The sequence below is a fragment of the Notamacropus eugenii genome, chromosome 3 (assembly GCF_028372415.1).
Source record: "Notamacropus eugenii isolate mMacEug1 chromosome 3, mMacEug1.pri_v2, whole genome shotgun sequence".
In the NCBI taxonomy this organism is placed as follows: Eukaryota; Metazoa; Chordata; class Mammalia; order Diprotodontia; family Macropodidae; genus Notamacropus; species Notamacropus eugenii.
In genome coordinates, this window is record NC_092874.1 from 207950764 (window position 1) to 207963568 (window position 12805).

Below are 12805 nucleotides of genomic sequence, written 5' to 3' on the forward strand. Positions count from 1 at the left end.
GCAATTGGTGTCAACAGAACTTTACAGCAATATAAGAGGGACCACACACAATAAGCATATAAACCAATATCTTAGGGTGAGGCTTGAGCTCAACAACCCTCCTATCCCCCTTCAAGCAAAAGGGGCCCCAAATCTTGGGGTAAGGGACATAGTTCTCCTATTCTACAGCTACTTTCTGCTGAGATTGGATATAGAGCTGTCCCTGCCTTGAGAAGTCCCATTCAAGAGGTCAGTTCTTTAGCTAGTATCTGGAGCTCGATTGATGCCAGGACCAGGTATGACACATTGCAATTGAGGATAAGGGGTGACATCTGGCTTAGGCAATCAGTCATACTCAGATGGAGGATACTAAACTAGCAGAAAACAAATCTAGCAAACAAATTTAACAGTCAAATAGCTAAAATGAAACAAGTAGAAAATAACCAGAAGCAGGATATATAGGGTCAGTCATGCTCCTGGAGTCCATGAACCCATTATCATAGCCTCATTCCTGATAGAATATATGCGTTAAGGGTACAATTTAGTAATCATCTTCTCCTGAATAAACAAGTTACAGTATTGTCTTTCCTGTGTGCTTTCCCCATCTTCACTATTATATTTCTATGGGAAACTGCTAATGGTATCATAGTATGCATTTGCATTTCCAATCATTATGACAGTCTTCATTATCTGCTCTTTTAATTTTCTTATATAGTACCTAAGTGAATATCAGGGTCTATCTCCATGAGGTCACACTGAGTCAGTAGGATACTGTTTACTGCACCCTTTTGCAACCAAAGCTAGCAGATTAGTCGTATTGTCACCTCTTTACATATTGTAGTCTCTAAAGGCTTGCTGTGCAAAAGGATTCTGACTGATACCTATAGATTTCAAGCAGTCCACACAATCTATTGATACTCCTCCAACTCCTTTATCACTGATTCTTACCATCCAAGGTATTAATGATTTCTCCATCCTTTGGGTGAACTCACTCAAAATATCTGACATCATGCTGAGTAAAATCCTCAATGATCTCCCTAAAAGCTGTGTTCCCTGCTTGGTTCTCTTGTTTTTGCCTTAGTAAAGGGCATGCTTTGGATTTAGAAGTCTCCCCCTGCAACATTATTTCATTTTCTAACTCTTACTTAGTTACATTTTTCTGCCTACACACTGTCCTGGCAACTGTGGTTATGGAGACTAGTCTGGGTCTGTACAAATATTGCATGGACAATTCTTTTTCCAGTCTTCTGCTTCTTCTTGGCTTTTCTTCAACCTGAGACCCCCTACCTTGCTCTTTTAAAGGAGAGCCAGAATGCTGAGAATTCCCATGCAAGCTAGCTAACTCTTTTCCAATTTGATTTTTTTTCCTTCAGCAGCTCATCTCTGATTTCATACATAATACAATAACCTGTTAATAAATCTCTTACATACCCCTACCAGTTCCTTCCCTGGTCTTTGTGATATTCCTTGCAAATACCTTTCCAAGTATCTAGGTTCCCCTTCCTCTAACCTTGCTTCCCAGTTTTCACAGGGTCCTGTGCTTTTAGCCCATTCCTCTGCTAGGGAAGAATACAGTAAATCATCCCTTCCTGGGATGTTAATTTCTTCCTCTAAATCCTTTCTGCCTCCAAATAGAAATTTTGTACCCCTTGATCCTGTTCCTGATGCCAAATGTATTACCAAAGCAATATTCACAGCATTGGTGGTGACTATGAATATGCCAGCATAGTTCTCAATCACAAAGTATAACAGACTCTGCATACAGAAGGCAGAAAAAGAACATTTATTCAGACAGCGGAAAGCCAAATCCCCAAATCAGAAAGCCAAATCAGTTATGGTAGTCAAGAAGTCAATACGCATTTGCCCTGCAGGGAACAATGGCATTTCCAAGCCTTCTCCACCCCTGGTAGGTTCTTCTCACAAAGAAACAAACACTCGTGAACCTAGCTGTTTGCTTGCCTGTGTCCTTCCCAGCTCTGACTAGCCCGACCAAATTTCTCCCAGCTCTGCTTCACCCTTCCTGTTCCACCTGTTCAACTAGCTTCTCCTGCCACATTTGACTTAGGTTTCCATGTGATTTAAACAGTTCACATAGGCCCATTAAGGAATTTAAAAATTTTCTGATATAAATCAACTTTATAGCATCACCTGCCACATGAGATTTTCCTTCTGATGGAGGGAGGAAAGGCTAAGAATTTCTGACTTTTATTTTCTTTTCCACATTTTTATTTGTTTTCTTCTTCCTTCCCTTTTCCTCTTCGTATGGCCCATGCTGGGAGGACTGTCCAGTAACAACATAAACATATCAATGTTAAAAGTTCCTTTAGAAGTATCAGACTCTTGGCCCGCAAAGCTCCAGATAGAAATATTATTGGGAAATGTATAAGAAATGCAACATAATGTTAATTTTTAATTTTCTAATTCAATATGTGACTCCCGGGGATCTGTTTCTATTCAAATCTGACACCACTGCTCTAGAAGATCCTTAGGATCTTATTACTAAAGGATGATATTTGATAGGACAAAGCTGCCTCCAGTACCTGATTGGTTCCAGCTTCCTTGATGTAGCATCTTGATCACTGACACATATAAAAAGTCCCAGCCCCATAGAGTCTAGGTTTCTCAGACTTGGTTAGTGTCTTAAGATCACAAGTGACCATACCCTGATGACCTACTAGCCAAATGAATTTAGAGATGGAAATGAGTGGAGTTGTGTACAGAGAAGGTAGGTGCCCCTGTATCCTTGAAGCATAGTCTTGTTCTGTTGGGGCAAAATAAACTGTCTTTGTTGAACTGTGCAATGACATCCAAGTGTCTCATTCTGCCTCAACATGGAATCTGAATTAAGAGGGTGCTGGCATGAGAGCTGCACCTTTGACACTTTCTTTTCCTATTTTTAGGAGCAGTTTATGTAATATTTTTTCTTAGGAAGAATTCATTTGTAAATGCATTCATCTTACTTTTCTTTCTTTTTCTTTTATTCCCCTTTGAGTCTTCATTTATGGCCCATTCAATTTATTTGTCAAAGTTTTGAATTTTTTAAATTGCCTATTTCTTATTCTGTTAATCTGAAAATTTTGTATTCCTGTAGATATTTATTCATTTTATTTAATGTGTAAATTTTATTGACATTTAATTAGTGAAAATAATTTCTAATAGTAACCTTTTTTCCTCTTCATCTATTATGAGTTCTTCCTTTTTTGTTTTGATACTGGAAATTTGATTTTCCTCTATCATTTTGCTAACCACACTCCTAATGGTTCATCTATTTTGTTGAAGTTTTAAAAAACCTGTTCCCTGTTTTATTTATTAAATGATTTTCTGCTTCCAATTTTAATCAGTTGCTTCTTTGGTTTTTCTATTTTGATGTATGCTTGGAGTTTTAAAATTTGTTTCATTTCTAGTTGTTTTAGATGCCAGATTTATTGAGCTGTTCTTTCTTTTGTTGATAAAAGATGTTTTTCTTTTTAGGTATGTTGGTATGTTGTCTCATCATTTTCTTTGATGAAGTTCTCTAGTATTTCTCTATTTTTTCTTGACTAATCAGTTTTTTCAAATTAAATTATTTAGTCTCCAATTGATTTTTGATCCTTTCTTCAGCAGCCTTATATTTGAATATAAATTTTCAGGAAGCTCCAGGGTGTTTAATTAAAGGAAAAGAGACAAAGTGAACATCTTATAAGTCTAGGAAAACAGTAGTGGACACAAGAGGACAGTAGTGGACACAAGACAGCAGTGTGGTGCCACAGTGCTAAGACTAGAGTAACCCAGGACTCTTGGATTTTGAATTCCTTAAAACTCTGTCCTGAGATGCAAAATAATGAGGTTGTGGACTGGGTTAAAGATGCAGCATTTTTAAAAAGTTAATCTACTTATTTTTAGTCTTCAACATTCACTATCGTAAGTATCAAATTTCCTTTCTGTCCCTCTTTTCCTCCTTCTCCAAGACTGCTTTCAATTTGTTATATACTTTACATATATGTATATATATATATTCTCATTAAAATTTTTTACATTAGTCATGGTGTATAGAAGAATTAGAATGAATAGGAGGAAGCATGAGAAAGAAGCAAAACAAAAGAAACAAACAAAAAGAAAACAGTCTACTTCACTCTGCATTCAGACTCCACAGTTTTTTCTCTGAATGTGAATGGCATTTTCCATGATGAGTCCTTTGAAATTGTTTTAGTTCCTTGAAATGTTGATAAGGGCTAAGTCTATTAAGGTCAGCCTCACACACTGTAGTTGTTGCTCTGTATAACGTTCTCCTGGTTCTGCTCACTTCCTTCAGCATCAGTTCATAGAAGTCTTTTGAGGTTTTTCTGAAGTCCACCTGTTCATCAATTCTTATAGCACAATAGCATTCCATTACATTCATATACCATAATTTGTTCAGCCATTCCTCAACTGATAGGCATCCCTTCCTGTCCAGTTCTTGGCCAACACAAAAAGAGATGCTATAAATATTTTTGTACATATGTCTTTCCCCCATTTTTATGATCTCTTTAGGATGTAGCCCTAGACCTGATATTGCTGGGTCAAAGAATATGCCCATTTTTGTAGCCCTTTAGGCATAGTTCCAAGTTGCTCTCCAGAATGGTTGGATCAGCTCACAACTCCACCAATAATGAATTAGTGTTCCAACTTTTCCAAATCTTCTCCAATATTTATCATTTTCTTGTTTTGTCCATCTGATAGGTGTGATGTGGTACCTCAGAGGTGTTTTGATTTGCATCTCTCTAATCAATAGTGATTTAGAGTATTTTTTCATATGACTACAGATAGCTAATTTTTTTCCTGTGTAAACTGCCTTTTCATATGCTTTGATCATTTATCATTTGGGGAATGAATTGTTCTCACAAATTTGACAGTTCTCCATATGTTTTTCAAAAGAATCAGAGACATTAGTTATAAAAATTCTTTCTCAGTGTTCTTCACTCTCAATCTTGGTTGCATTGACTTTGTTTGAGCAAAATTTTTTTTATTTAATATTGTCAAAATTATCCATTTTTCATTTCATAATGTTTTCTATATTTTCTTTGGTCATAAATCACTCCATTCTCCATAAATCTGACAGAAAAACTATTCCTTGCTCCCCTAATTTGTTTATAGTATTAGCCTTTATATCTAAATCGTGTAACCATTTGGACTTTATTTTTTTAATATGATGTCAGATGTTGGTCTGTACCCAGTTTCTGCCATACTATTTTTCAGGTTTCTCAGCAAATTTTTTCAAGTAGTGAGTTCTTATCTCAGAAAGTAGGTTCTTTGGCTTTATCAAATAGGAGTTTTCTATAATCATTGACTGCTGAGTCTTGTGTACTTAACCTATTTCACTCATCTCCCCCTCTATTTCTTAGTAATACCAAATAGTTTTGAGGATTGCTGCTTTAGAGTACAATTTTAATAGCTGTTATGGGTAGGCTACCTTCCCTAGAAAGAGATTTGAGGAAGGGTAGTAAACCAGAAACTATTGCAATAGTCCAAGCAAGAGGTGATAAAGACTTGCACTAGGTGATTTCAGTAACAGAGGTGAGATGGGGGCATATAGTTAAGAGTAATTTGTGTTAAGAAAACAAAATTGACAGGCCTTGGCAACAGAGTGTTATGAGTAGTGAGAAGGTGAGGAGCCATATAAGACACTTATTTTTAAAGGCTGGATAACTGGAACGATGGTGGTACACTTGAGAGTATTAGAGAACTTAGGAGGACAGCAAGGTTATGGGGAAAAGATAATGAATTCAGTTTTGTAGTCTCACTTGACATAGTAATCGCTGATACGACCAATCAGGACTTCAGGCGCTAGGGTTTAGACATCTTGAACTAAGGAAATCTGCTGATGTGGAGATGGCCAACTCCAGAGAGTGAATTGAGCTGGGAGGTACAGAGATACACTTTTAGACATGGCCACTGTAGGACTTCATTTTGCAATATTACACTTACTTGTTACAAGATTTTTTTCTTTTTCTCTCTGCTTTTCATTGGGGGAAAGCCAATGAAAGAGAAAGAAAGAGGCTAAGAAGAATGTAATGTAATGATGTAAAAAGAAGGAGCACCTTTTTAACAGTTTAAAACATCAAAGAAAAAGAAGTTCAGAAGGAAGCACAGACAAGCAGGGTAGTTTTGCAAGCAATGTACAGAATTTGTTAAGAATTTTATAAAAAAGTTATATATTATTGAGATTCATGGTTTCATATAGAATCCTTTTTGTTTTCCCTTATGTGAAAGGAAGAAGGAAACAAGCATTTATTAAGTGCCAAGTATGTCCAGGCACCATGCTGAGCACTTTTCAAATATGATGTCATTTGATCCTCACAACACCCCTGGGAAGTGGATGCCATTATTATCCCATTTCATAGTTCAAGACATTGAAACAGACAGAGGTTTACTGACTTGCCTGAGTCACTCCATGTTGTTAGTGTCTAAGGCTGGATTTGAACTCAGGTCTTCCTGACCAGATCCAGAGCTTTATCTACTCCTTTTTTGTTTTGTGTCTTAAGTTTGGAACTTTTTTTTTTTAAGGCACTCAGTTTGCCTTTAAGGCAGTAGGTAAGGATTTAATTATTGAGATTGAAAGTTTGTTTTTGATCTTGATGTCTAAACTGTGGAGAATCAGAAGAGAAAGAAAATGATAAAACCCTGATGCAATAATTTCAAATAAAATATTAACAAATAGACTACGGCAACATATGAAAATATTATAAACTATGACCCTGCTGAATTTATATCCTGAATGTAGGGATGATGCAATATTAGGAAAATTAAGGCTACTTTAGACAGTATTAATAGGAGCAATAACTTAAAAATCACATGATCATATCAATAGATACTGAAAAATCTTTTGATATAATTCAACACCAATTTCTTTTAAGAGCACAGCAGAACATAGGAATAAATAAATCTTTCCTTAATATAGTAAGTAGTGACATCAATATAATAAATTTGATAACATGGTAAGAAGTATTTATCTAAAACCAAGAGTTAGCATGACATTTGATGAGAATAAACTGGAGGCCTTTCCATTGAGATCAGGGATAAAGCAAAGATTTCCATCATCAGAGTTACTATTTGATATTGCATAAGACATGACGCCAATAGCAATAAGACATGAAAAAGAAATTGAAGGAATAAAGATACGTAAAGAGAAAACAGAACTAATGCCCTTTTGTAGATGATATGATGATTACTTAGAGCTGATACATAGAAAACCTTAGAGTGTCAACTAATTATTAACTGATGACTTCAACAGAATTGTGAAATACAAAATGCAATCTCATAAATCAGCCTTTTTGTATATTACCAATGAAACCTAACAGGAAGATATAGAAAGAGAAATCATTTAAAATATTTCCATTTATTTTTTCTCCACTTAGTAGTATTTTATTTTTTCCAGTTATTTGTAAAGATAGTTTTCTACATTCACTTTTGCAAGATTTTCATTTCCACATTTTTCATCCCTCCCTCTCTCTCCTCCCCCTTCCCCAAGATGGCAAGCAATCTGATAGAAGCTATACATGTATAGTCATGTTAAACATATTTCTCCATTAGTCATAATGTGAAAGAAAAATCAGAACAAAAGGGAAAAACCATGAGAAAGAAATAAAGAGAAAACAGTATGCTTCAATTTTCATTCAGACTTCACAGGTCTTTCTCTAGATGTGGATAGCATTTTCCATCATGAGTCTTTTGGAATTCTCATAGATCAGTGTATCAAAGACTATCAAAGTTGATCACTGTTCAATGTTGCTATTACTGCATACAATGTTTTCCTGGTTCCACTCACTTCACTCAGCTTCAGTTCATGTAAGTCTTTCCAGGTTTTTCTGAAATGTGCCTATGCCATTTCTTATAGTACAACACAACCTGTTCAGCCATTCCACAATTGATGGGCATCTCTTCAATTTCCACTCTTTGCCTCTTGAAAAAGAGCTGATGTATTTTTGTACATGCAGGTCCTTTATTATGATCTCTGTGATACAGACCTATTAGTGGCATCGCTGAGCAGTTTTGTAGTCCTTTGGGCATAATTCCAAATTGCTCTCCAGAATGGTTGGATCAGTTCACAACTCTATCAAAAAATGCATTAAAGTCTCAATTTCCTACACCTTCTCCAATATTTATCAGTTTCCTTTTTTGTCACATTAGCCAAACTTATATGTGTGAGGTGGTACCTCAGAGTTTTTAAATTTGCATAAAATACTTCCCTTTAAAATAATTTTGTAGAAAGTATAAAACACTTGAAAGTTTAGCTACCAAGACACACAGAACTATATGAATATAACTTTACACTAATCTTTATGAAAATAAAGTAGACATAAAGAATTAGAGAAATAGTAATTGTTCAGGTACTCTGAATCAATATAATAAAACAGGTAATATAATTTAGAGTAATTTACTTATTCATTTCCAAAAAGTCCAAGTATTATTTTAAAGAACCCCCCAAAAATAATAATGAAATTCATCTGGAATAAGGGTTGGTAACTTTTTTGGTGTCATGGACCCCTTTGGCAGTCTGGTAAAACTTGTGAACTTTTTTTTCAAAATAATGTTTTTAAATACATAAAATAAAATACATAGTATTACAAAAGAAATGAATTATATTAAAATAAATATGTAATTTTTCCCATCCAAGGTCATAGAACACTTTGAAAACTATGGACATCTTGGGGTGGTTTAGAACCACCTAATCTGAAGGAATAGAGGTCAACAATCTTAAAAAGGACAGAAGGAAAGGAGCCTACTGGTAACAGATCTCAAACTGTAGAAACACTTTTAAACTAATAGCCATATGAAAAATGCTCCAAATTGCTAAGAATTAGAGAAATGCAAATTAAAGTAAGTTTGAGACTCCTTCTATTGAAATTATATCTATCAGAATGACAAAGATAACAAAAATGGAAAATAATAAGTGTTGAAGGGAATATGTTAGCAGGTCTGAGTCTGCACTTAAAATTACATGCATATGCCTGTAACTGGTTATATAATTGAGACATTTCATTGCCATTTCACCTCTATTTCAGCTTTGTGGACAACTCCATCAAGGTCATATCTCCTGGCAAACCAGAATGTGGCTTCGGGCTCTGGCTTGGCTTTCGGAGTCAGCTACTCCAGTATCTTTGCCAAGAAAACCCCAAATAGGGTCACAGAGAGGTGGATATGAGTTAAATCATTCAACAGCAATGCAGCTCCCAAGTCAATATAATTGGAATATGCATATTCCAATGCATACTATGAATAATCTCAGCACATTATTTGTGGCATTTTAGTAGCAGGTGGACAGCTGATTTTGAAAAAATACTATTTGTGATATAAATTGTGTAAATCAACCCAACAGAGGAAAATGCTCATCAGAAACTAAATCAGTGTAAAAGAAAACAAATTAGAAACTAGATTAAAAAATTCAAGTGGTAAACCCAGTGGAAGAGTTTAAAAAACATACACCAATCATTATAAAAAGACAGAAAAATTTTCAAAAATATTAGGAAATGCTGGTCTTAATTCAGTTCAAAACTCAAAAGTGTCAAAGATAAAGGAAAAAATAAATATTTCAGTGACAATATTACTCTGACTAGAATAGTAGATAAACCTGTTTAAAACCACAAATAACAGGAAAAAAAAAAAGTAATTCCTTTTACCCAGTACGTAACCACAAGGAGATTTTGGCAAGCAAGGCAGATGGAGCCGTGCCTGCAGAACTCATTCTCCTACAGGGGCACTTTAGGGACATTGCTTCCTTTCAAAGTCAGTGTGTACTGCCTTCCAGAGAAAAGGGGCAGGAAGACTGCCCATATCAGCTCCCCTACTTAGCTTTCCTCTCCCTTCCTCCTTCCCATTACTCTCCTCCCACTTCCTTATCTCTCTTCCCTAAACCCCCTTCTTCCTTCCTCTTGCCCTCCCCCGCTCCCTCCCTTGTCGTCCCCCTCTGACCCCACCATTCTTTAGGAACAACTACCGAAAAAGGGGACAGCAATCACATTGAAGTCAAATGAATACTTTATCTACTCAAACATTTCCATGCAGCCACACTTCTAGGGAAACTGTAAAGAAGTGATTTCTGGCTTGCTGCTCCCTCCACACCTGCCTGTGCAACTTTAAACCCTGCCCCTCTCTCTGAGCTTCGTTGGGCAATAGAGTAGAAGTGTATAAAGCCAAGGCTTCTGTCAGTTAGTCTTTGCCTCTGTGTGGGTTTTTCGACTGCTCAGAGCTGACCTGACCTGTGAGGTGAAAAGAAATGGCTCTTTCCAGATCTCACAGGGTGACAATGAATGATGGGAATACCATCCCGGTGCTGGGATTTGGTACTTACGCACCCAGAAGTGTAAGTATAGAGAGCAGGGGGGTTTGTGGGCGCTGGAAGGGGAGATGAAGTGTGTAATCCTAATTCCCTTCCTGTGCTACCCAGTTTGGCGTTAGAGACTCTTTGGGGGGAGAAATACACAATTACGTAGCAAATGCAGGATAGTGAATTTCTGTGTAAACCTGACACTGTGTAAAAGTACCACATCTCGAATTTAGTCACCACTGGTTGAGTATGGAGACCCTGGGGTTTGTAGTTTTTCCCAGACTGAGAAAAGAAAGTTAAGGTGAGATCAGCCCTCAGATGGGAGGGAGGAAGGTTTTTCACTAAGCCCAGAATTTGAAAAAGTGTTTAGGACTGTACGAGGAGAGGGAGGAGCGTCTGTGGCAGATAGTGTCTGCCATATCTGCCTTTCCCATCTTTGAGATCGTGAGAGATGATATTTAAATGGATGAGCAGAGAGATGTGGGATTGTGTATTATTATACACGATCGATCCAGGAGGCAGAGGGCTCAGAGAAAAATAGGTCCTGCTGTTTTCTTTACTTCTGCTTAGTTGTGTTTTTAAAAAAATTCTGCTAAATAATATTTACCAGGTTTAATATTAGTTTTCATTATTTTAGTTACATTTATAAATTGTATAAGGCACATGAAATATAATTATTACATAAAATTAATTTTGTTTTTATTTAATTATATTAATTTTGATATTATTTTTGGCCTGTGGTTGACTGGATCCTTAACTTTGCCTGGTATTCCTTTGATTGAGGCTTGGGATGAAATGGGAATCACACTGGAAAGGGGGATCTCGCTCAGGGCAAGGCAAGGAGCTCTTATTGCTCTCTGGGCATAAGCAGAAACCATTTCATAATTACACTTCCAATAACAAAATTATTATGAACATGCTCCATCTTTTTTAAATAATTTTTTTTTGGTTTTCTCCACTTCCATAAGTTTTAAATGTTCTCTGCCTCCCTTGCCTCCCCCTTTCACAAGACAGCATGCTATCCAATGTAAGTTCTACATAAACATTTTTATTAGACATTTTCACATTAGTCATGTTGTATAGAAGAATTACAACATATGGGAGGAACAATGAGAAAGAAAAACCAAAACCAAAAAGAAAACAAATAGTGTGCTTCAATCTGCATTCAGATTCTTTCTCTAGATGTACAGGTGACATCTTCCATTCTGAGTGCTTTGGAGTTGTCTTGGATCCTTGCCTTGCTGAGAAGAGCTAAGTCTATCAAAGTCATTCATTGCACAATGTGACTGTTACTGTGTCCAATATTCTCCTGGTTTGCTCACTTCACTCAGTATCAGGTCCTATAAATCCTTCCAGATTTTTCTGAAGTCTGCCTGTTCATTGTTTTTTGTATATTCTCACCATCTTTGAAGTAAATCTGTACCACAGATGAGGGCCTCCTTAGAGTAACCAGTGATGCTGTATGAACATCGACTACTTATGGAACCTGTGCAGCAGTGTGGATGTTGGAAGATGGGTGGATGGATTCTCCTGCCTTCCAGGGAATGAGGAGAAGGCAAATTCAGGTGCAGGAAACGCAGGACCAGCATGAGGGCACCTGGATATTGAAGTAGTCTGAACAATGGGGAGAAAAGAGTGCACAGAAAGCAAAGCTTTATTTCGTGCTGTTTGTGTGTGAATATTGCTGCTTTGTGAATATTTTAGATAGTAAAGGTAATAGTGGGAGTGGGGTAGTGTGTGTGTGTGTGTGTGTGTGTGTCTTTTGCCTAACATCTGAGCACAGATGGTAGCCAGCCAAGAGAAAAAGCTTTCCTCCAGTCCTTCCATCTCTCTGCTTCCACGTAGTGTTCTCCAGAAAGCAGGCAGTTTATTTCTTCCTTCATTTAGGATGGCAGGGCTCTTGAAGGAGTTTAGGGTTTGTGGGAAAATAGCTCAGTTGAGAAGAGACAAACAGCCACAGCTCTGAACCCTTTTTCTCCCTAGGTGTCACTGTCTCACTGTCAGATATGCTTTGTCTGCCTTTTGGTGAAATGGGGACTTTGGGAAAAGGGGATGGGGGAATGGTGAAGGGACTTGTCATTTTAAGGTACAGCTCTCTACCTAAAATTTTATGAATGTTGAGGTTATATAGGGTGAAGTTCTGGACTTATTGACTGAGTAGCTAGGGAAAGGTACAAGCCCAGGCAAGATTACCCTGACAAAAATACAGAGCATGGTATTTGGGCACCTTTGATCTTGGGAGTACAAACTGGAATCACTTTAATACTTTCTGGTCTCTTAACTAAGACATTGCCCCTAATTTCAAGAAACCGACCACCTAAAAGAGAAATAAGACACAAATGCAGAAAACTATAAATATATGTTATACGATAATTGCATTAGAGAGTTATACCACAAAGAATTATGAGAAGTTTGAAGTGCAGACTAATAACCAAGTGGGGAGAGGGAGAGATGGAATAAGGGAAGGCTTTCTGGACAAAATGTTATTGACGTTGAGCTTTGTGATATGGTTTATTTTTAATACTTTTTCCAGAGGCCCTTTAT

At 36.8% G+C, this 12805-nt stretch overlaps 1 protein-coding gene across 3 annotated transcripts in view; it reads left to right on the top strand.

Moving 5' to 3' along the window:
- The window catches only part of LOC140533858 (aldo-keto reductase family 1 member C1-like), a 50359-nt gene that overhangs the window by 14729 nt on the left and 22825 nt on the right, over nucleotides 1–12805 (top strand). The window contains exon 1 of one of the 3 annotated variants that reach the window (XM_072654184.1): nucleotides 10086–10297. The exons of 1 other annotated variant lie outside the window; for it this stretch is intronic. In XM_072654184.1, coding sequence (XP_072510285.1) covers nucleotides 10211–10297 — 87 coding nt within the window. In that variant the 5' untranslated portion in view covers nucleotides 10086–10210. Of the gene's footprint in view, nucleotides 1–10085; nucleotides 10298–11686; nucleotides 11827–12805 lie in introns of those variants that run through there. One more of the 3 variants, XM_072654183.1, reaches the window with a different exon arrangement.